The sequence below is a fragment of the Oncorhynchus keta genome, chromosome 20, assembly GCF_023373465.1.
Source record: "Oncorhynchus keta strain PuntledgeMale-10-30-2019 chromosome 20, Oket_V2, whole genome shotgun sequence".
Classification (NCBI taxonomy): Eukaryota; Metazoa; Chordata; class Actinopteri; order Salmoniformes; family Salmonidae; genus Oncorhynchus; species Oncorhynchus keta.
Window position 1 is genome coordinate 1,664,873 of NC_068440.1, and position 25,036 is coordinate 1,689,908.

General features: G+C 43.8%; 1 protein-coding gene across 5 annotated transcripts in view; it reads right to left on the reverse strand.

Moving 5' to 3' along the window:
• LOC118399135 (sodium bicarbonate cotransporter 3-like) overlaps positions 1 to 25,036 on the reverse strand; it is a 51,236-nt gene that overhangs the window by 4,391 nt on the left and 21,809 nt on the right. The window contains exons 5-26 of one of the 5 annotated variants that reach the window (XM_035794956.2): positions 24,337 to 24,497; positions 23,904 to 24,092; positions 22,415 to 22,792; positions 16,782 to 16,864; positions 15,172 to 15,329; positions 14,829 to 14,916; positions 14,463 to 14,609; positions 13,830 to 13,939; positions 10,650 to 10,824; positions 8,301 to 8,434; positions 7,369 to 7,614; positions 7,065 to 7,170; positions 6,821 to 6,982; positions 6,436 to 6,549; positions 3,470 to 3,631; positions 3,103 to 3,228; positions 2,635 to 2,760; positions 2,346 to 2,414; positions 1,940 to 2,113; positions 1,591 to 1,728; positions 1,293 to 1,402; positions 1,050 to 1,101 (exon numbers count right to left, since the gene is read on the reverse strand). In XM_035794956.2, coding sequence (XP_035650849.1) covers positions 1,050 to 1,101; positions 1,293 to 1,402; positions 1,591 to 1,728; positions 1,940 to 2,113; positions 2,346 to 2,414; positions 2,635 to 2,760; positions 3,103 to 3,228; positions 3,470 to 3,631; positions 6,436 to 6,549; positions 6,821 to 6,982; positions 7,065 to 7,170; positions 7,369 to 7,614; positions 8,301 to 8,434; positions 10,650 to 10,824; positions 13,830 to 13,939; positions 14,463 to 14,609; positions 14,829 to 14,916; positions 15,172 to 15,329; positions 16,782 to 16,864; positions 22,415 to 22,792; positions 23,904 to 24,092; positions 24,337 to 24,497 — 3,208 coding nt within the window. Of the gene's footprint in view, positions 1 to 447; positions 559 to 1,049; positions 1,102 to 1,292; positions 1,403 to 1,590; positions 1,729 to 1,939; positions 2,114 to 2,345; positions 2,415 to 2,634; positions 2,761 to 3,102; positions 3,229 to 3,469; positions 3,632 to 6,435; positions 6,550 to 6,820; positions 6,983 to 7,064; positions 7,171 to 7,368; positions 7,615 to 8,300; positions 8,435 to 10,649; positions 10,825 to 13,829; positions 13,940 to 14,462; positions 14,610 to 14,828; positions 14,917 to 15,171; positions 15,330 to 16,781; positions 16,865 to 22,414; positions 22,793 to 23,903; positions 24,093 to 24,336; positions 24,498 to 25,036 lie in introns of all 5 variants that reach the window. The other 4 variants (XM_035794954.2, XM_035794952.2, XM_035794955.2 and 1 more) reach the window with 4 other exon arrangements.

Below are 25,036 nucleotides of genomic sequence, written 5' to 3' on the forward strand. Positions count from 1 at the left end.
TATTATACAAGATACATTCATATATATTGTAATATATGAATGCATCTGTAGGCAAATACAATATTCAGGAAAACAAAATCGAGTCTTGTTTTATGCAAACATCCACACTAAATGTAGATGTCACAACATACATGCAACTGAACACTACACAAGTTATGACACAGCAAAAGCAATAACTTAATACTTTCATTACATAAGAATGGATGCATTGTTCTTGTCATACCCATTAACTAATGGGCTAGTCAGAGAATTAAGTAGACTAGTTTATTGGATTAGATTAGTCACAGAATATAATATAACTATTTGATCTACAAGGGGTTGAGTTATCAATGTGATCTTGTCTTAGTGAGATTTCAGTAGACCTGAGGTGTGCCTGGAAAAAAAGCTCCTCCATTTTTAGAAGGTGGGGAGGTCAGCTGAAGGGAGAGTCATTTTCAGCATAGCTACCTTTGGCTACGCTTCATAGACGGGCCGAAGTCGGCGCTCATCGCCACTGCTTTGCATGCCCCGCTTTTGGCCATTTCCTCAGAGATATTAACATTGCCGAGGTCACATGAGCTACATGCAGCGAGGAACAGGACAGAACAGGGGAAGGGAGATAGAGATGCATGCATATGGATAAGGTAAACAAACAAAAGATTGAAGTGCACACATGACTACTTGGCACCAGTTCCCTGTCATTGCATCTTGCACTAAAAATATGCACTGGCTTATTGTGTAACAATTTCTCTGTTGCCAATTGTTACTCTTGGACAATGATTGTCTGCGGTGAGTCCTCTACGTAATCAATGTGTACATTAGTCATTAGTATTCACATGGTTTTAGAGCCTTTTTACCTTGCCATGATACTATGTAGCATTATGTATCATAACAATCCCGCCCAAAACACAAACGCAACACGCTCGGAGTGTGTTTTCAATAAAAAGGCATCATCTACCGGTATAGTAAATAGCCAAGTTACGATTTTGGCCATGCGCTCATTGATGTTACTGTATATTACTGAGTAGGGTTAAAACTCAGCACATGGGCTGGATATATCAGACACCCACCCCTACCGCCTCTTCATCCACTGGGAGGGTATGAGCGATTATTCTGTACGATCTGTTCAAGATAAACACGTTACAGACCTAACATCATCACTGTTACCTTTACATGCAATACCAAGAAAGTAGAGATTGAGGAAAAATTTGAATAGTATAACAAAATCATATAATACAAAGACAACGCGCGTCCTCGATTTAGCTATCCAGTGTAATGTATTGTACTCTGGTTGAATGGTGGGCAGCACTCACCTCCCTGAGAGAGTTTTGACTGGGATCTTGAGAAGGTTCCCACCGTCATAATGGACCTTCACAGCATTCACGCCCACCTGTTCTTCTATGAGCAATAAAGCCTGGGCCTCCTGGGACCAAGGGGACACGCAGAGAATTACAATAGAGTGTACCCATGAGGGTGCAGGTAAATTGCCACGGTCTGAGCCCCTTTGCCCGTTCTAGTCATTTGATTTCTGTGGGGACAGGTCATGTTAGCGTGCTAGACAGTGAACGCTGTCTGGGAACTAATGGCTTTAAAAGTATTAGTGTGTGTTACCCGTTTCTCCCTCTCCTTCTTCTTCTTGTCATCCTCTTTCTTCTTCTTGCTCTCGGGCATCAAGTCGTCCAGATAGCTGAGCTCCCTCTTGGTAAAGAAAAAGTCGAGAAGCTTCCGAATGAAGACGAGGGCCAGCACCTTTAAGCAAAAATAGGATATTTTAAGGGAGAGGGAGCAAACGGACCACAGACTCATACAGAAGGTTTTTGATATTTTCATGTTTACAAACACCCTTGTTGGTAGACACGATAGCACGTTTCTCCAGTTTGTAGATGTGGAGAGGATATTACTATAGAGAGATGGGATGATAGTAGTATTACTGTAGCACATTTCTCTCTATGGGTATTACCATCATTGGGAATACGACGGCAGCTGCCGAGGCCTTGATGACCCACAGCAGTATGAGGCAGGTGAGCTGCACCAGGGTGAATACATGGACCTTCCACAGGGGAACGTAGCGCAGGTAGATCAGGTCAGGCTGGTGCTTGGCTGGCATACCAAACAACTTGATACGGTCAAAGAACTAAAAGGAGAGAGAGAGAGAGAGAGAGAGACCCGTTTATTGTTCATTTCATATTTTAGTCATGAAACACGCTCTTTGAGTTTAAATGTGATGATGTTTTTCTTGATAAAAGAGAGATTAATTACAAAGGAGTAAGCTCATCATTACAGACAAGGCATTGCTTTACTTTTAAAGAAGAAAAAAAAACACTGATCATATCTTCAATCAATCATGTCATTGAATATAATCTCACTTGAATGCCTTTGAGTGAAGAGACTCCCATGTAGAGGAAGACTCCGTATAGCACTGGCATAGGAATGAACTGGAGGGTGGGGCAGAAGTTGAACATACAGTATATAATAAATAATACATGGGATTTAAACTGCCTTTAAAAAATGACATGTCACTTGTTTCAACTGTAAGGTGAATATAATGTATAACAGTCAAACTGCTTATCATTCACATTGCCTGTCATGGCATTGGTGTCCCAATAAAGATGGATTATTAATAAAACACTTCTCTGAAACCCAAAGAGCTGTCACCTTGAGTGCGGAGGTCATGAAGACAGAGCAGCCCATGAGGACAAAGATCATGAAGCCGGTGACTCTCTGCTCTCTGATGCCCAGGAACTTGGGCTGTTCTCCTGGGGCCGAGCAGCCCGACTCCACCTTTAGATTTGATTACATTAGATTCATATTTATTATCCTCAGAGAAACACATTTTTTCCCCCAGACTTGTACATTAACACAAATAACAAATCCATAACTCACTTAGACCAGAGTTGTCAAACTTAATTCCTTAGTTAATTCCTGGAGGGCCGAGTGTTATGTATTTATTTGTTATTTCCATTTGTGTCCGGTTAAAACCTTGACAACCAGGGGAGGGCAGTTCCTAACTAATCGACGACCTGAATTGATCAATCGCGTACAAGGGAGGAGCAAAAAAAGCAATTGAGTTTGACACCACTGACATAAACAAAGACTAAACGAAGACCGCAGCAGGCTGCCAACCTTGAGGCTGTTGACGTGGGAGATGGAGAGCACGGTGGCGGCTACGAACCAGGGCAGGCCCATGATGGAGCAAACCCCCAGCATTACCGCCACCACCAGCAAGTCCAGATGGTAGCCACAGCCTTTCTACATGACGGAGAAGAGGGGGGAAACGAGGGGGGTAAAGAAGAGGATAAAAAGCCATTTTAGTATAGCTGGACCACCGAATTGAAAACAATTGCTACATTCAACACAGTGAATGATAATATAAATGGGCAGAACAAGGTGACAGAACAACATCTTTGTAAACATGTTTCTATTCCACCTTGACAGTGGAAATGGAGTCTAGACTACGGACGTCTACGCCATGAACCAGTGCTTTGCTAACTTTGAGCTTGTGCTCCTTGCGGTTGATGATGACGGCGGTGATCTGCTGGTCCATGAAGATGAGGATGGTGCAGAGCAGAGCGGGCAGCGCCGCCACCAGCAGGGTCCACCAGGGGTTGGGGCCCAGCGGGGAGATCAGCCAGCCGCGATGCTTGGAGGTAGGCTGTAGACCAGAGCATAGAGTTCGCTTTTAAACTGAAGCTACTGGCTTGCAGTCAGGGTATAGTGTTCGCTAGCAAGAGCTTGTAAGTGCAAGTTCAAGTATATTGGTCATATGCACAGGAACACAGTACAGTGAAATGCTTGCAGGTTCAACTCTGGACAATGCAATAACAATAATAGAAAAATAAAGTTAATAAACATAAATTAATAGAATAGAAGCTCAACGGAACACAAATTGAATAACATTTTAGCAGAAGTATAAAACGTAAGGGAATCACTCAAACAGATTTTCATTGGGATATTTACACGTGTGCCAGGGAAGTGGGATATGGAGAGCAACGTGTTTTGTGGAATATTAAAAAGAAGTCCAGCAGCAGTTGTGGTGTGTGTGGTTTTGACTGTGTGTGTTTTTGTATGTGCAGATGAGAATAGCATTGAAGTTTACACCGACACGATGACAGAGTTCATCAGGAAGTGTACAGGGGATGTTGTTCCCACTGTGACGATTAAAACCTATACAAACCAGAAACCGTGGATAGATGGCAGCATTCGCGCAAAACTGAAAGTGCACTGCATTTAACCAGGGCAAGGAGACTGGGAATATGGTCCAATACAAACAGTCCAGTTATGCCCTCCGTAAGGCAATCAAACAGGCAAAACGTAAGTACAGAGACAAAGTGGAGTCGCAATTCAACGGCTCAGACACGAGACGTGTGTGTTATGGACTCCAGACATTCACGGATTATGAAGGGAAAACCAACCACGTCGCGGACACCGATGTTTTGCTTCCGGACAAGCTAAACACCTTCTTTGCCTGCTTTGATGATAATACAGTGCCTCTGACACGGGCCGCTCCTGAGGACTGTGAGCTCTCGTTCTTTGTGGCCGACGTGAGTAAAACCCTTGCAAGGCTGCCGGGCCAGACGGAATCCCTAGCCACGTCCTCATAGCACGCGCAGACCAGCTGGCTGGAGTGTTTACAGCATGTTCAATCTCTCCCTATCCCAGTCTGCTGTCCCCACTTGTTCCTGTACCCCAAAAAGCGACGGTAACTGAAAGTAAATACTATCGCCCTGTAGCACTCACTTCTGTCAGCATGAAGTGCTTGAGAGGCTAGTTAAGGATCAATTCACCTTCACATTACCAGACACCCTAGATCCACTGCAATTTGCATACCGCAACAAAAAATCCACAGATGATGCAATCGCCATTGGCACTGCACACTGCTCTATCCCATCTGGACAAGAGGAATACCTATGTAAGAATGCGGTTCATTGACTACAGCTCAGCCTTCAACACCATAGTACCCTCCAAGTTCATCCTTAAGCCCTGGGTCTGTACCCCACCCTGTGCATCTGGGTCCTGGAATTCCTGACGGCTTCCCCCAGGCGGTGAAGGTAGGCAACAACACCTGTACTATGCTGATTCTCAGCACTGGGGCCCCACAAGGGTGCGTGCTCAGCCCCCTCCTGTACTCCCTGTTCACCCATGACTGTGTGGCCAAGCAGGCCTCCAACTCAATCATCAAGTTTGCAGATGACACAACAGTAGTAGGCCTGATTACCAACAACGACAAGACAGCTAACAGGAGTAAGGTGAGGGCCCTGGCGTAGTGATGCCAGGAAAATAACCTCTCTCTCAATGTCATCAAAACAAAGGAGCTGATTGTGGACACACTACCACAATCAGTATATACACTACCAGTCAAAGGTTTGGACACACCTACTCATTCCAGCATTTTTCTTTATTTTTAATATTTTCTACATTGTAGAATAATAGTGAAGCCATCAAAACTATGAAATAACACATATGTAATCATGTAGTAACCAAAAAAGTAACTCAGTTGCTGGTGCGGAAGGAAACCACTCAGGGATTTCACCATGAGACCATTGGTGACTTTAAAATAGTTACATAGTTTAATGGCTGTGATAAGAGAAAACCGAGGATGGATCAACAACATTGTAGCTACTCCACAATACTAACACAATTGACAGAGTGAAAATAGGGAAGCACGTACAGAACAAAAATATTCCAAAAGATGCATCTTGTTTGTAACAAGGCACTAAAGTAGTACTGCAAAACATGTGACAAACCTGAATAGAAAGTGTTGTGTTGGATTTGCCCCAAACATATTACCGAATACCACTCTCACAACTTTAAAGCATAGTGGTGGCAGAATCATGTTATTGATATGCTCATAACTGTTAAGGACTGGGGAGTTTTTCAGGATAGAAAAAAGTAATGAAATAGAGCTAAGCACAGGCAAAATCCTTGAGGAAAACCTGGTTCAGCCTGCATTCCACCGGACACTGGGAGATGAATTCACCTTTCAGCAGGACAATAACCTAAAATAAAAGGTCAAATCGACACTAGACTGCTTACCAAGAATATAGTGAATGTTTCTGAGTGACCGAGTTACAGTTGACTTAAATCTACTTCAAAATCTATGGCAAGACTTGAAAATGGTTGTCTAGCAATGATCAACAACCAAGTTGAGGTTGAAGAATTGTTTAAAGAATAATGGGCAAATGTTGTACAATCCAGGTGTGCAAAGCTCTTATAGGCTTAACCAGAAATACTCACAGCTGTAATTGCTGTCAAAGGTGATTCTAATATGTATTGACTCAGGGGTGTGAATACTTATGGAAATGAAATATTTTTGCACCAAAAAAAAAAAGAACATTTTTTCACTTTGTCATTATGGGGTATTGTGTGTAGGTGGATGAGATTTTTAAAAAAAATACTTCATCCATTTTGAATTCAGGCCGTAACAACAAAATGTGGAATAAGTCAAGGGGGTCCTACCTCAAAGCGGTCGGGTACGTTGAGTTTAGGAGAGGGGATGCCCATTAGATAGTCCACCAGCACCATGATCATAATGGTCAGAAACACGGCAAAGTCACTGATGGTGGAGCGCACCTGCACAACCCATATTAACCACAATACATAATCATGGTAACGTGTAAAAAACACAGTAATCAAAATTCACTCAGTGGGAACACCTACACAGTAGCTAACAGTAATAGCTAAATGTGGAAGATATTGTGTGGAAAGAATGTGAAGACCTTGAAGTTAATTGTGAATATTGATGCAGCACAATAAAACTTACCAGTTCACACATTTACATTTTAGATGAACACACACACACACACTCACACACACACACAATGCTCCCAAGTGAATAACACACCTTTGTAGGGAAGTATCGCTCGGTCTTGATCTCCTTGAGAAAAGAGGAGAGGAAGAAGGTGGTGAAAAAGAGGATGATGGACCAGAAGAGGACATCTGGGATGTAGGGGCCGTGGTGACCACAGGCAGGACCAGCAAACTCTCCATGGAGCAGGTTACACATCTGGCAAAGAGTGTAAAGGGTCAGAGAAATACACAGGCTCAACAGATGTTTTTGCAGTGTGTGTGTGTGTCCTCGGACTAACCGATACGCTGAGGCTGTTCCAGGAGATAGAGTCTGGTGTGTGTCCTGTCTGGTTCCACGTCTGCAAGATCTGAGCGGAGGCGTTGGCCGGTGGAGAACACTGACACCTGAGTCAAGAGAATAAATCTTACACTCCCCATCATAAATAGCACAAAACCATAAGCTCCCCTTTTATAGTCAGTGGTAACATCTAAAACACAGAAATCCAAATAGAAAATATACATTCCCTGAAGAAAGCGGAAAAATGGCAGTGCCCACTTCTCGTGTCTTTTGCCCTCCACCGAGGCTCTCTGACTCTGACTCACGAGTAGAGTGTGAGGTTGTCCAGCTCGTTGTGCATGTTGACGGGGTAGTGTTCCCCCAGCTGGAAGAGCTTCTCCAGGGCCTCGTAGATGAAGATGATGCAGATGAGCGCGGCGAAGGCCTCCTCTGTGAAGCGGGTGATGTAACAGACCAGGGAGCTAGCGTCTGTGGCCACCAGGACCAGGCAGAGGAAGGCCGTCCACAGGCCGATGCTGGTCCTCAGAGACAGGTAGGACAGGCCGTAGTCCCTGGGTGGATAGTACGGTAATTAAGATCAAGACTCAATATTAGGGCTGTCAAACAATTTAAAAATGTATTTGAGTTAACTAGCAGGATTTTGTGATTAATGGCAAAATTAGAATTTGCTCAAATTCAAAATGTAAGATTTTTTTTAAATAAAAAATAAAAAAAATATTAACGTCTTGATTTTGTCTAAAGTTAGCAAAATTAGGTAAATTGAGAAAGCACACTTTATTTAACCTCAATGTCAACTTCTTTTTACATGGCATTGTACTGCATATTTTAGCTGTATAGATGATGTATTTTGGGTGTTTTCAGTGTATTTTCACATCCATATCTTATTAGGGACTGGAAGCGGTAAGCTCAAAGCATAGAGTTTATGACAATTGTAGGGGAGGCGCAATCACTCGGACTATGCCTTATGAAATGATTGAGGATTCATCAATAATGACCTTGAGTCTGTCCCAACTTCTCTAATAACTAGTTAGGGCCCAACATTTTTCCTGACCATGTGACTTGACCAGAAAACTTCAGGCCTTGTAACTTACTGTACATGTACAGTATATAAAACTCAGGGAGTTAATGAGAAACAAATGAGAAATCCCAAATGTCGTAGTGAACTTGTCCTTGCAGGTTGCTACCGCCAGAAGGCCACAGTGCGAATAAGTGTAACCAGGATCGGTGTAGCACTCACTTGCAGAACTTAAAGAGGATCTTCTCGAAAACCAGGACAGGCCCCGTGCTGCCCAGGATAGTGAGGGGCTGCCCCGCAAACAGAGAGAAAGCCACTCCTGTGAGGGACGCCCCAAACAGAGACTCTATGGCACTCTGTAGCAAGAGAAGGAAAAGAGGGAGGGAAAAGGGGAGGATGACGAGGGGGTAAATACATAGAGGAACCAGAGAGACTGGGAGACTAAGGGGAAAAGAGGCAAAGCGAACAGAACACCCCACATAACATAATACATATGTTTAAACTGACCTTCCAGACCGTCGAGCATCAGACTGCCTAGATAAACTTCTCTGCTTTTTCCACCGCGTCGGCCTGCCAATTGTAATATCCCTCCGCCACTCGTCATCTGGTCAGTTTACTCAGACACATCACACACCCCGGCGCGCTGACGCTCGCTATGCCAACAGTCTCCCTCCTAATAAAGACCTCTAGGGTCACTGTAGGGTGTGTGTGTGTGTAAGTCATTGTCAGGATCAAAGCACAGAGACAGTATATAGAGTAGCTCGCAATGAGGGAGAGGGACACCATCTAAGCACCTACTATTTGCTTATAGTGATATGCATCCTATATGCTTTTAGTGATAAACAAATAAGGTAAGACCTTGTCGGAAACCTGTTTTACCAAGCAGCTAAGAGACTGGCAGAAACAGTTGAATTCGGAAGTTTGTACTTGTACTTAGGGTGGAGTCATTAAAACTTGTTTTTCAACCACTCCACAAATGTATCATTAACAAACTATAGTTTTGGCAAGTCTGTTAGGACATCTACTTTGTGCATGACAAGTCATTTTTCCAACAATTGTTTACAGACAGATTATTTCACTGTATCACAATTCCAGTGGGTCAGAGGTTTACATATAGTAAGTTGACTGTGCCTTTAAACAGCTTGTAAAATTCCAGAAAATTATGTAATGGTTTAAGAAGCTTCTGATTGACTCAAATGATGTCAATTAGCCTATTGGAGGTGTACCTGTGGATGTATTTCAAGGCCTACCTTCAAACTCAGTGCCTCTTTGCTTGACATCATGGGAAAATCAAAAGAAATCAGCCAAGACCTCAGAAAACAAATTGTAGACCCCCACAAGTCTAGTTCATCCTTGGGAGCAATATCCATACACCTGAAGGTACCACGTTCATCTGTACCAACAATAGTACGCAAGTATAAACACCATGGGACAACGCAGCTGTCATACCGCTCAGGAAGGAGACGCGTTCTGTCTCCAAGAGATGAATGTACTATGGTGCGAAAAGTGCAAATCAATCCCAGAACAACAGCAAAGGACCTTGTGAAGATGCTGGGGGAAACAGGTACAAAAGTATCTATATCCACAGTAAAATGAGTCCTATATGGACATAACCTGAAAGGCCACTCAGCAAGGAAGAAGCCACTGCTCCAAAACCGCCATAAAAAATCCAGACTTTGGTTTGCAACTGCACATGGGGACAAAGATCATACTTTTTGGAGAAATGTCCTCTGGTCTGATGGAACAAAAATAAACTGTTTGCAAGCCGAAGAACACCATCAGCAACACCATCCCAACCGTGAAGCACGGGGGTGGCAGCATCATGTTGTGGGGGTGCTTTGCTGCAGGAGGGACCGGTGTACTTCACAAAATAGATGGCTACATGGGGAGGGGAAATGATGTGGATATATTGAAGCAACATCTCAAGACATCAGTCAGGAAGTTAAAGCTTGGTCGCAAATGGGTCTTCCAAATGGACAATGACCCCAAGCATACTTCGAAAGTTGTTGCAAAATGGCTTAAGGACAACAAAGTCAAGGTATTGGAGTGGCCATCACAAAGCCCTGACCTCGATCCTATAGAAAATTTGTGGGCAGAACTGAAAAATTGTGTGCGAGCAAGGAGGCCTACAAACCTGACTCTGTTACACCAGCTCTGACGGGAGGAATGAGCCAAAATTCACCCAACTTATTGTGGGAAACTTGTGAAACGTTTGACCCAAGTTTAACAATTTAAATGCAATGCTACTAAATACTAATTGAGTGTATGTACATTTCTGACCCACTGGGAATGTGATGAAAGACACAAAAGCTGAAATAAATCATTCTCTCTGCTATTATTCTGATATTTCACATTCTTAAAATAAAGTGGTGATCCTAACTGACCTAAGACAGGGAATTTTTACTAGGATTAAAATGTCAGGAATTGTGATAAACTGAGTTTAAATGTATTTGGCTAAGGTGTATGTAAACTTCCGACTTCAACTGTATTAGGTGACATAGCACAGATAGAAGACAAACAGATGTAATCGGAGTGGCATTCATTGACACTCGTGTACAAGGACCCACTCACTATGTTGCCCTTTGTGGCCTCGCCCAGCAGCCCTCCGAAGGTGATGACAGGGGACATGCAGGCGCAGTAGAGGAACAGGATGGAGGCCAGACACTGCAGGTTCAACGAGTCCCGGATGTCGCTCCAGTAGAACGGGGCCTTCCGCTTTATATCCATCACCAGGCCTCCAAAGATCCTAGAGGAAGGGAAAACCACAACACATTGCAGCAGGCTAACTGAAGTAGCAGCAATATACTAATGGGGTAGAGTACCCCAGATAACATCTTGTACTTCTGGATTTGGTTTTTATACCATATTGGGGACCATAACACATTTGTCGACTCTTTTGGACCTTCCATAGGGTCGGCAGATATTTTTTCAGGTCCAGCAGATAACATTTTCAGACCATCATCAATAGGGTCTGCCAGATTACTTTTTGGAGCCTGCAGATAACTTTTGGGGGGCATCACAGTAGGTGAATGGCAGTTCATTGGTGGTACAGATTTTTTGACACTTATTTCACAAGCATTCATTCACATTTCCCTATGGGGTTGGACACTCCTGCTCTCAGACCCAGAAACCAGTCAGCCCATCTTTCTACCTCACACACTCACCTAACTTACACAAGCACAAATAAACACACTCTACAAGCAGCCACGTGATCACAGAGGCTTTCACACCTAGAACCTGAGTATCTATTTATGCCGGCATTTTATGCCAGCATCGTAATTGTGCAGTCATAATGATCTATACAACATTAAAATCAACCATTCAATATCCGTGGTTATGTGCTGTGCAGTTATGTTCATGACTTGTCACAGCATGTAGGAATTGTATGCCGTTAATTTTTGACTTCATAAACAGTTTCAATAATGTATTGCCTTAAAAATGTTTTCAAGAATTTCCAAACCAATAAAATGTATTTCAAATCAAATAATATTTGTCACATGCGCCGAATACAACAGGTTAAATGCTTACTTACAAGCCCAATGCAGTTTTAAGAAAATACAAAAAAAAATACCAAAGAAAAGTAAGAGATATGAAAAACAAATGATTAAGAAGCAGCAGTAAATAACAATAGTGGGGATATATAGGGGGTTACCGATTCAATGTGTCAATGTGCAGGGGCACCGGTGTCGAGGTAATTATGTACATGCAGGTAGGGTTATTAAAGTGGCTATGCATAAATAGTCTGGGTAGCCGTTTGATTAGTTGTTCAGGAGTCTAAAGGCTTGGGGGGTAGAAGCTGTTTAGAAGCCTCTTGGACCTAGACTTGGCGCTCCGGTACCGCTTGCCATGCTGTAGCAGAGAGAGCAGTCTAATACTAGGTTGGCTGGAGTCTGACCATTTTTAGGGCCTTCCTCTGACGTCGCCTGGTATAGAGGTCCTGGATGGATGTGTTGTTACCTAACCTCACCACCTGGGGGCAGACCATCAGGATGTCCAGGATCCAGTAGCAGTGGGAGGTGTTTAGTCCCAGGATCCTTAGCTTAGTGATGAGCTTTGAGGGCACTATGGTGTTGAACGCTGAGCTGTAGTCAATGAATAGCATTCTCACGTAGGTGTTCCATTTGTCCAGGTAGGAAAGGACAGTGTGGGGTGCAATACAGATCTGTGGGTCTGTTGGTGCGGTATGCAAATTGGAGTGGGTCGAGGGTTTCTGGGACAATGGTGTTGATGTGAGCCATGAACAGCCTTTCAAAGTATTTCATGGCTACAGACGTGAGTGCTATGGGTCGGTAGTCATTTAGGCAGGTTACCTTGGTGTTCATGGGCACAGGGACTATGGTGGTCTGCTTGAAACACGTTGGTATTACAGACTCAGACAGGGAGGTTGAAAATGTCAGTGAAGACACCTGCCAGTTGGTCAGCGCATGCTCGGAGTACACGTCCTGGTAATCCGTCTGGCCCAGAGGCCTTGTGAATGTTGACCTGTTTAAAGGTCTTACTCACATCGGCTGCGGAGAGCGTGATCACACAGTCATCTGGACCAGCTGATGCTCTCATGCATGTTTCTCATGCTGTGCTTCCCTTTATAGCCTGTAATAGTTTGCAAGCCCTGCCACATCCGACGAGCGCCGGAGCCGGTGTAGTACGATTCGATCTTAGTCCTGTATTGACGCTTTGCCTGTTTGATGATTCGTCTGAGGGCATAGCGGGATTTCTTAGAAGCTTCTGGGTTAGAGTCCCGCTCCTTGAAAGCCGGCAGCTCTGCCCTTTAGCTCGGTGCGAATGTTGCCTGTAATCAATGGCTTCTGGTTGGGGTATGTACGTACAGTCACTGTGGGGACGATGTCCTCGATGCACATATTGATAAAGCCAGTGACTGATGTGGTGTACTCCTCAATGCCATCGGAACAATCCCGGAACATATTCTAGTCTGTGCATGTAAAACAATCCTGTAGTTTAGCATCTGCTTCATCTGACCACTTTTTTTTATAGACCGAGTCACTGGTGCTTCCTGCTTTAATGATTGCTTGTAAGCAGGAGGATATGGTCAGATTTGCCAAATGGATGGCGAGGGAGAGCATTGTACTGTGTGTGGAGTAAAGGTGATCTAGAATTGTTTTCCCTCTGGGTGCACATTTAATCTGCTGATAGAAATGAGGTAAAACTAACTTAAGTGTCCCTGCATTAAAGTCACCGCCACTTGGCGCTCCACCTCCACCTTTTCCTGTTTGCTTATGGCGGAATACAGCTCATTGAGAGTGGTTTTAGTGCCAACTTCCTTAGATATTGTGCACCAGCTGTTGTTTACATAAATGCATAGGCCCCCACCCCGTGGGGCTGTTGTTCTATCTTGCCGATAGAGTGTATAACCCGCCAGCTGTATGTTCTTAATGTCGTCGTTCAGCCACGACTCGGTGAAACACAAGATACTACAGTTTTTAAATGTCCCGTTGATAAGATGTCTGATTTCAGTTCGTCCCATTTATTTTCCAGCGATTGAATGGAAGGCACGGGCAGATTAGCCACTTGCCACCTGATCCTCGCAAGGCACCCGGATCTTTCGCCTTGAATTATTTTGCCTCATCAACTCTCCTCTATGGGGCAGTTTCCCCAGACACAGATAAAGCCTAGTCCAGGACTAAAAAAACAAACTCAAAATTGAATCCCCATTGAAAATGCTTTTACATCTAGAATTAAGCTTCATCTGTGGCCCCGGGAAACCTCCCCTATGAATTCATATGTCTAACTCACCGTCCGGTTCTCTGCAGCTCGGGCCCAGCTCCGTGGCCTTCATCCTCCTCCAACATCTCCCCAGAGAGTGAGGCCGACCCATTGGGCTGGGAGGGTATCTTCCTCTTCATCTAAAGGTGAGAGTCATTATAGGTGTCGCTCAGTTTGTAGCGCATGGAGTTGGCCACGCCAGGGTCGTGGGTTCGATTTCCACTAGGGCCACCCACATGTATGCATGCATGACTAAGTTATTATAGGGCTGACATATTCTCTACTGCCACCAGGAGGCACAGTCATACACATCATCAAAAACATCATGGAAAACTACCATGCAAGGCAGTGTTCGTCAATCCTGGTCCTGGGGCCTACAGGTGGTGCAGTGCAGGCTACATCGCCAACCTAGTATTAACACATCTGATTCAACTAATTATCAAGCCCTTGACTAGTTTAATCAAGTGTGGTAGTGCTAGGCGGAAACAAAAGCCCTGCACCTCTTGAGGGTCTCCAGGATCATGATTGAAGAGCACTAAATATGTGACCAATATCTAAAATCAGGTTTAACTTCACTTCAGACATCTATGTATATATATATTTTTGTATGGGTTTGTTCATTTTCGGATTATAGGCAAGCTCATTGTGATCTTAGACCCACACCTGCGATGGGACGTTCTTGGGGGGTTCGATTCGTATCGTGGGGTCCCATTCTCCTGGGGGCAGAACTGTCACCTGGTCCAGAAATTCATCTATCCCAGACAGCAGGTCCGTCCGGTCTTTGGCTTTGTACGCTACATCATGGAATATCTACAGAGACACGAAGGAAAGTGTATAGCTTTTAAATGTTGATCTAATTAACGTCAAATATATCTAATCTGAATGCCACACCTAAGGATTCAAGGTTTCAAGGTTATTATATTCTATGCATGTCAGGGGGGGATATAATTAATGTTTATGACTGAATGTTACTAATCCTGATAAGAATATAAAATAATAATTGCACAAACAGCATGTAAAACATCTCACCTCATCTGTCATCAGTGTGGCCATGGATCTGCCAATCTCATGGTACTGAGGGCCTTTCCCATGTGGACCCAGTAGCAGGAACAGAAATCTGTAGAGGACACAAACCATTTTCACACATTAGACTCAACGCAAATATATGTAGATGGACAGATACAGGCTAATACAATGCATTTGACTCAAAACCCAACATAAGTGAGTATATTTGGTGATTGGACATAATGACTCCAAATACAAATGGTTTAGGTTACTGTAGGGGAGCAGGTGCATGAATAAAACCTAGAACAAGCAGGTTAGACAGAGAAAGAGCAGTGAAAGAGTGGGTGTGGAGATGTAGTGTACCTACCTGGTGGGCACGGGCACCTCCGTGAGCCCTGTGATGAGGACGGCGGGAGACAGGCGTACGAAGGCGATGATGGGCTTCTCCAGGAAGTCCACCTCACCTACCAGCACGTTGGACGCCTCGGCGCCCGGAGGAATCTTCTTCATGAAGTTAGTGTCCACCTATAGGACCCGAATGGGACAGAGAGAGAGACTTTAGGGAGTAACAACATTATAAGAGAGTGTCTCTAGCTTAAACTGACAGATTTGTATGGGGATTGTTTTGTATTATGCTAACTAGAGATCCGCGGGGGGTTTTAATACAATAGATGACACGTACAAACAGTTTAGAACAACTGTTCTAAATAGTCTGTGGGGATATACCATACAATATTTTCAGCCCAAATTTTATCTGACCCCCACACCCATAGCATGAAAAATGCCAACCGCACTGCAATGATGTCTGTCGGGTCCCGGGGGATGCCCACGGGAATGCAGCTTTATATTGGGAAACACTGGTGTGTTGTATCATTATACAGTATCTACCTGGAGTATCTACCCCCCCATGTCTATTTCTATGGGCACAAGCACTGTTCACAACCCTCTTGCTGGTGGAGATAACATTTTGCAGGTTTAAATCTTATTTCCTGCAATTCAACACATTTTCTCATAGGGTGCAGAGACGATTTAGCCGTTTTAAAAGCTATTTTTCTGCAATTCTATATATTTGACCATGTCTAATGTGTATTCGTGTCATATTTGAGTGACTCAAACATGGGCTAAAAAAAACGAGCTAAAGAAAAGTTAGCTGGCATGGGCTAGTTGATCTGGACATTTCTGACAAGTTATAAATAGCTCTCTGAGGTATGCAATGACTGACATGACAAGAAGAATACGGATGATGCAATACCCAATTTCCAAATTTCAAGACTAAGTTGAACACCGCACTGAGTTCCCCTAGGGGGCGGACCCAAAAGTTTGGGAACCATTGGCGTAGAGGGAGAATATAAGGGCAGTACAGAGCAATGGAGTTCCTTTCGTCACAAGGTCGTTTGCGTGAACTACTTAAGAGAGCTGGGAAACCTTGCCCACTGAGATGGGTCATATCTGCATCTCCCTCTTTACAAAAACACACACACTACGTCTCCCTCTCTTGATTAGACTCCCCCAGTAAGAGGTTGCTTCTTGGCATACACATGAAAGCTGGTTCGATGCTGATGACTCCTCATGGCCGCCAGCCTACTTATTACATCGATGAAAGAGTCGTAAAATGATATCATGAGGGAGAGCTCATCAAATCCACTTATTGAAATAAAACACTGTACAGTTAACTTTGAGACTGGTTCTTGGTTATAGAAGGCTGGTGATGTTTATTATGCCCAGAGAGTAAGAGCTGTGGATTGATGATGGTTGTCTTGGTCCTCTGGATGAATGTGGCTGATGATCAAATCAAATTTTATTGGTCATATACACATATTTAGCAGATGTTTTTGCGGGTGTAGCGAAACACTTGTGATGTAGTGAAATGCTTGTTGCAAAGTTTCTTAGGAGCTGGAAGCAGAATTGCCATATGTTTCTTTGCCCAGTAGCAGGGGTTACCTTGTTGAAGTCCACATTGCTATTATCTTTACTGACCCCAACTTTGGAGGGCCTCCTGTCTCCGGCCTTGCTGCTGCTATCCAGGTTACTGGGGACAGAGTGTGTGGATATCAGTGGCCCTGAAACGACAAACAGACAGGGGATAGTGGCAGAAGAGTGTTAGCAATTTCAGCTCTGGAGCACCGAGGCTCCTGCTGCTCAATGCATTCTCGTGGATACTGAGATTAGAATGCCTGCTTTTGATAATATTGTGTTTTTTATATGTCACACATATGCAGACAGTTTGCAAAGCATCAAAACACAATACCGGTTCTCATATTTAAAATTTGAGAAGCCTTAATCTATACAAAAATGATGTAGCCATACTCTGATCAATTAATTACAATTATTTTTCTATAGGTTCTCTTGTATAGGCCTAGACTACCGATGCATACTGCTAAATAGTATTTGATACAAAGTTCAATTCATACAATCTCAAAAGACCTTAATTAATTGACAACATAATGAAACTTCATTATGGCCTGCAGTGGTAAGGGTTCAAGAAATTGCACCTCAACTTCAATGCGCCCTATAGCCATGTGAGGTGAGCCGTACACAGGAAACGCCAGCACTTCAGCGAGGGAGACGTGCATTGAGGAAAGAACCACAGAAATGAATGAACTGTAACATAGCGACACCACACACTCCACTCCTTTCCGTATCAAGTCACCTAGAACGTAGAGGAATGTTCAAATGAATATGAATGGGTGACGGTCATCCTTGACCTGTGACCTATTCTAACTCGGCCCTGCGGGCTATGAGGCAGCCATGTTGGGACGAACAGAAGCGCTATTGCTCACATTCCCTACAAAGCCCCTGGGAGTGACAGGGATTAGGGTAGATTGCATCCGGAAGCTTAAACCCGGAATGCGCACTCCATGCTGGACCTCAGGCCACGCTCTATATGTACAGTAAACAAGTTTGACTAATCAAATCATATCATTCCAAAACCAGGGGCACACTGAGGACAAACACTACTGACTCTATGATCATTTGTCTTCATCTGCATACCAAGAGCTGACACTACATGTTGTGTGGTACTGTGACATGAGTGCTGCAGTGGCATTAGACAGTTCTTACTAAAGAATGCGGCAGTCAAAAGGTGAGCAGGTGTACTGTATATATAGTTGCAGCCAAATATTGGCACCCTTTCTTCTCAAATAAGTAAAAAAATATGTTATTGTTAGATTATCAACATTGCAGAACCAAATTGTATTTTTGTAAACTTCAGTCAATTTTAATTCAGAAAATAAAGACAAAACGGCATGGACAAAATTATTGGCGAGTGGTGCATGGGTCAGCCGTTTGTTCATCCGCAATTGCTAATTGCCCATCCACAACTGCCCGACTATGTGACAAAGTGAAAATCTGAGCCCCGCACCCAACCCTAACCCGCATATATAGAACATGTGCTATAGGCTACAGTCAAAGACTGCAGAACGATTTGACAGGCGTTTGTTGTTGCCTGTTTTAGATGTTTCTGCTTATAATTTCTGACATTTTGGTAGGCTATTTGTTTGTCAACTTGTCTATAATTAGATTAATGTAGCTTCTCATTTGTGTTATATGTTGCCCTAGAAGACGAAATCGAATGTAATAGATCAATTGAAGAATTAATTCTTCAATCAAGTTGACATCGATCAATTCTTTCTCGGTCTTCTTTTGCGTAGCAAAGACGTTTAGGGCCTCTCTAGGGAGGAAAAAAACATTACAATAAAGCAAAAATAAAACAGGAAAGATTTTCTGTGTAAAATGTCCTAATGACATCAGTTTGACCGGCTGTAAGGAAAAAGAAGGCTGTGAAAACGACCAAACTTGTTTCTGATGGGATTTCAGTTCGGCTTTGATGCATATTTTATGTGGTTGAAATACTAAATCAGCTTTTATATAATGATGCTTTTATGATAAAGATACCATCTGCGAAGGTGCAAACTGAGCATTGTATTCTCACATGTTCAAAAATAAATTAATCATATTTCTCCAATCCTGTTCCCAAGTCCAAATTCTTCCTACATTTGGTATATCATTTTTACTGCAAGAAATGCTTCATTCTGCACGAGTTATTATCACGGCTATAGCCCTATTCACACAGGACTAGTATTACTAGAGAAAGTTCTCGCTCTTTTTCTGGGATGATAATATTTCAACTTGTCCAGGCAAAAACACTGATAACTCGAGCTTGGTTCCCAAAGTTTCTAAACTATACCAAACCATCTTTGGGAAAGTGTCGCCATCATTTTTGAATTGAGGAAGTGTGATCATGATGCTTTGTGCACGTTCAAGGCCCCCAGGACCAGAGTCAGCAAAGAAACCTCACAGCATTATCAAACCTCCCATCTTTGATTGTAAGGAGGGTGTGATTAATTTGTCAGTAGACACAGTGCTGATTTGTATTTCCATAGAGATCAAATTTTGTTTTATTGGTCCACAGCACAATGTCCCCGGGTTTATGCTTGTTAAGGTGGGTTTATGAGAAGTTCAAATCGGGCTTTACTGTGTCTCCTTCAGCAGTTGGGGACTTCCTATGTTTACCAACCACCAATTTAAGCATTCAATAAAGAAAATAACACCCTCCCAATCAAACACTGGGGAGGTTTGTTAATGCTGTGGTGTTGCCATGCTGCCTTTGGCACTGGGGTCCTTGAATGTGTACAAGACAGCATGAAATCAGCAGATTATCAAGGTGTTTTGGAGTGCAATGTTTGTTGGCAGTTATCTTGGCCAAAGGCTGTGCAACCAAATACTAGCTCCAGGGTGCCAACAATTTTGTCCATGCCAATTTAAGTTGACAAAAATACAATTTGTTGTTCTGCAATGTTGAAAATCCAACAACAAAAGGTGTGGAGACCAAATGTTGTTTTCAAGTTCAACTTATTTTATATGAAATAGGCAATTATTTAAGAAAAGTGCAAGGCTGCTAATATATTTAGTTCACAACTGTATATAAGCCTGGGTAGGAAGACTGATGATGATCTGACTCCCCTGATGCTGATACAGTGTTGATTGCAGTTAATAACTCTCAGGGTCGATTATGTTGTTAGCGGACACTAACGGTGAAGAATAGCCTAAAGTGACCCCAGGGCCTGATCAGGAATGAGCAGCTGCATTCATCGTGTGTGGGATGCAATGAAGGCATTTGACTCTCTATTGAATCTACAACAACTCTCTATACCCTGCCATTACGGAGAGGTGGTTTACCAAGCAATTTTGTCGGTGAGATAGCTGGTTTGGGTGTTATAAGGTTTAGCCTAATAGTTCCTAGAAATCATCCTACACTTCCTGTCTACGCAAGCATGGGATTCAAACTCAAATAAACGATACTCAGAACGAGGTGAAGTAAGTGTCTAGTATTTGGTTTCTTGGCAACTGGTTGTCAAACATGGGATTCAAACTTCACTCGAGCGATACTCACAACGTGGTCAAGTACAGTATATAGTTTCTTGGCAAACGTTGTCTCCTAGACAGAAGTAATGGAAGATTACAGAACCTCACTAGTACCTATAATAAGACAACCAGTTGCCCACCTTAAATCATGTTTCCCTCCAAACTAGAAGTCTCTAGTTCTCATGACCCAGCCTTCCAGTTCAGCTCTCTTCTACACACGCTGCTATAAATACAGGGGCTAAATACTATCCAAGTCCGGGAAGAACAAAAAAGTCACTGTGGATGTCACTGGGACTGAGAGAGTTACGTGTCAACGTTAAAACCCTCCCACCTCAACCCCTCTCTATGTCTTTATATTTAGCATGCTGTTTGCACATGTACTGTACGAGTCCCTTGCTAGGCTCTTCATGGGGAAAAACGTCTGAGACGTGCGTGTTTATACTCAGGAATTATGGAGGAGGCGCCAAACGATGCTGCTCTGGAAAAATACAAGATTTTTGACGTTTTTTTAAGTCTGTCCTGGTTGTACAGTATATTCACAATGGGACAGTCATGGAGAGAAGTGACAGTAACTGGAAAAAATAACCCAGAATATGAGATCTGTCGACTCTAACACTTTACTAGACTAAACAGGCCTCAAGGGATGGAAAACTTGCAGTCAATTAAACACCTTCAGGGTCTCATTTTAGAACGGAATGAATTTAAAAAAAGGTTTGCAATGAAAAAGTGGACGAAGAAATAATCACTGAACCAGAGTGAAAGGTGAACTTCTCTTCTCACTGGCCCAAATATAATCTCTCGTGGCCCGAACATGGTGTAGTTAAAATGCATTGGGGTCATACAGGGCCTATAGGTTGGCATGCTTTCTCTCTATGTTTAGCTAGTAATAGGCTACATTTGGTTATTATGCTGTAGAATATAATCGAGCAATGGAATCTAGCAATATCTAGCAAAATCCTCATTTAGAATTGCATTGTATTAATTGCATTCACTTTTGCTTCTAAAGTATGTTATTTTGAGAGGATCTAAGAATAGGATGCTTCCCCATTACGACAACTGCCTTTCAAAAGAGAAGATATTAATCTGGCTAAAGTAGGCTAGCCAAGATGAATGCCAGGCGTCTTTTTATCAACAGTAGCCAGCATATTGCTAGTACTATATGTTCACTATTGAAGGTTTACGTTTAGAAATCAATTTTCCTAAAGGAAATGGATTGGTGAGCGCTTCTTTTTATTCTGGACAGCTCACGGGTGAACGCATCAGCTTACAGTATGTACTGCTCGAGAAGTGAGCAGTGAGCAGTGACTTTTCCACGTGTAGTCTTCAAATGGTTTTCAAGACAGCGACAGAGCAGATAACCTTGGTTAACCCCAAATTAAAGTGTCCTGTAGTCAGCTGCTCGATTCTGGGTCCATACGTGTTGAGAGAAGAGAGATGCTAGAACGAGGAGCGGAACCAGAACGAGTTATGGGGCCGAAGATCCCCTCCCATTGCCGAAATTCAAAAGATGCTCACACCTGCGAAATCATGATATGTCCAAATAACCAGCTATAGAAAACAAAAAACACCAGAACTACTGCTGCTCTCTATCCCACGCATCCCACTCCTTCCCAAGAGGTTCTACGGTACCAGTTATGTTTACGTAGATCTATCCATGAGAGACTACACAGCAGGTAAATGTCAAACTGGAATACCAAAATGCACTGAGAAGTTACTGGCCCAACACACGTTTTCACTGGCCCCGGGACAGCGGGCACTCGTTGATGTCGGACACTGCAGAACTATGGTATGGTAAAATGATAAAAACACTTTTTCCATTCTCGAAAAGTGCCATGCACGCACACTGAGCAAAGGGAAGTGGAGGGACCAAGCCAAGCAAGGTGAGGGTAGTGTGGAAGGGCTGGATGAAGAAAGGTGGAGATAGAGAGTAAGGAATGTGAACAAGAAATAGTCTAGGAATGGAGCACGATATGAGAGAAAGGGAGAGTGCAGAAAGATGTTTTGATAAGAGAAACAGAGAGGTATGCAAGAATGGAATGAGGTAGAGAAAAACCGAGTGAGGTGGAGAGAGAGAGAGAGCTGTGTGAGGTCTTGTTGAGTCAATGGAGGGGTATAAAAAGTGAATATTGCTGGGGGTTGATAATAGATTTATGGTAGGGTAGAGAAGGAGGGCACAGCCAGCATGCTGGTGCTAGTGTTCTCTGTTCAAGCCGTGACTCACACTGGCAGGCTACACAGATATTTGCCTTCTAAGGGCAGCTGCTGGAGCCCTCTAGTCTGCAGCGACGGTTGCCGAGCGCAATACGCCTCCTCATCCTTCGTAATGGCGGTGTGTGGAGACTCGTCGTCCTCAGGCGGTGACACCACCACCTCAGGGATGTCCTGGCGGACCGAGGCGGGGCCAGAAGCGTGGGGAGGGTTTGGGGAGCGGCGGGGAGTAGGAGGCGTGTTCTGGGGGGTGGTGAGGGGCGAGGGTCCGGTGGAGGGCCCCCCGGCGGAGGTGGAGGAGGAGTTTGGCAGGAGGAGGTTGAGGAGGATGGAGACCCGGGACTCTCGCCTCTGGGACAGGTTGGAGACGGAGGCCCCCGGCTTCAGGGAGTGGCGGGAGGCAGAGAGGCCCTCCCCTGGAGTGGCAGGAAGACACAACAACAAAGAAGGGAGAGGAGGGAGAGAAGAAAGGGAGGAAAAAGAATAAGGAGGGTAAAAGGAGAAACATATGAGGGAGGATTATCAGAGAGGTGGTTTTAGGGGTGCATTATCTGGTGGCAGAAGGAAGGTGGGGGGAGCTTGGGAGGAGTGTGGTTAGAGAGAGACAGAGTTGTCGAGAGGTTCTTGCAGGGGAACGGTGAGAGAGGTGAGGTGTCCACACAGAACAATAAGCTTGTCCACTCACCAATCACACAGTGACATATATTGTACTAAGGGAGAGCATTTTGGGTAGAGAGATGCTTGCAGGCAAGAGAAGAGGTGTACATACAGGTCTCGTGTTTGGTATACATACAGTGCAAGCAAGCTATGCAATATATGACATGTCACACATATTTTATACCCAGGCAACATTGCATTTAATAAAACAAAATGTGACATTAGGACAGAGACCAGAGAGCATTGGAACTGTAGCACGAGCTAATTATTTCATTCACGTAAACAGTCACACACACCATCATCTGTGTACACACCACAACCTGAGGTCATGCTCAGTAAACAAAACATATCGAACTGCAAGAAGAGCATTACCCCAGCCATTCCAACATGGAGTAGAAGCCATTGTTAATTCTCAGAAGCAAAACCCTGAGACAGGGCAGCCACACATGCTCGCACCATCCGCACCCAGATTTCTCTTTCACATTGAGGTGTAGTAGTTGTCTCTATGAGGCTTATGTCCTCATCGTAGCATCTACTCACATCACTAGTTTGACACCTCCTGAACAGCCATGGTGGATTTGGTCTTGTGTGGCTCAGTTGGTAAGACCGCGGCGCTAGCAACGCCAGGGTTGTGGATTGGAATCCCGCTGGGGCCACCCATACTAAAATGTATGCACTCACCTTACTGTCAGTCACTTAATAAAAGCGTCTGCTAAATGGCAAACATCACATACACGATTGTTGTGGTCATATGTACGAGATGCTGTCAGCTTTCCTTTTGTTGGAATACCGAGGATTACATAGGTTATTTCAACGCCCTTCGAGGATGAGGAAAAAGAAATGGAGTGTGCGCGGCGCAGGGGATCTCACCATTTCTCTCAAGCAAGAACGGGTCGGAATGTTTCTTGCCTATGTCGGCGATTGATCGCACCAGCGGTATGCGGTTGCTGAGCTTCCTCTCGTTCTGGTGGTGGTGTCTCTTCAACATGGCCTCACGCACCTTCTGACGCAGCTCCTCCTTCAGCTGGCCAGACGCCACCATGCTGTCGATCAACATGTCTGGACACACGTGAACACACACAGACACGGGCGCATTGTATTGCCTTGTAATTGTTGTTCATTTGCAAATGAGCTTGCATACACACACACACACACACACACAGAGAGAGAGAGATCAATTCAATTTCACCTTATTCAACCAACTTTTTATCATTGTTTATCATCGTTTACCTCTGGTGCACACACAAATCTAGCTAATCATATAGCATGCAAATGTGAACACACAAACAAACGTCTTCTGTACCTGCAATCTCCTCGATACAGGTGGCCCTCATGTCCAGCATGACGGTGCCGTTGAGTATGCAGCTCCTCAGCTCAAACAGGCTGTGTAGAGACAGGGTGGCCACGTAGGGCTTGCTCCAACGCTCCCCTCCATCTTCCACGTCCTCCTCAAACTTCAACCACCTACACAACACAACACACACGAATATGGCTTCGACACTCATACTTCCATTTCCCAAACGCTGTCTAAGAACAACTTGAGCAGAAACAGACATTTTGCCTTGCCTTGAGGTGTTCACTTTTGAGAGTTAATGGACAACCTTTGATTCCGTTTTTTAGGCTTTTAAACTCATTTTTTAAAGATCGGTAAATTGCTGGGTATTCGTGTCTGAGCCCGTGAGCATAGGCTGACAATGTCTGGGATGGCGATGGTGCCATGGCTATGGAGGAGGACTAAGATAGACTCACAGTCAGACCTGTAGGCAGTAGAGCATTCACATTCAAGACACGTAACCATTCCCCAACAGTCTAGCAGCAGTACAGTTTTAGCTTTAAAAAGTCACTTTCCCTGAATCTTTTACCACAGTCTAGGAGACTACTTCAAAATGAGTTAAAGTCATCAACGTTTCAGGGAAAACCTACGGCACCAATAAAGTGCTGTTGAATCTCGACCTGAATGAACAAAGAATGGCCTTATAACATGGCCTCTCTAAAGCCACATG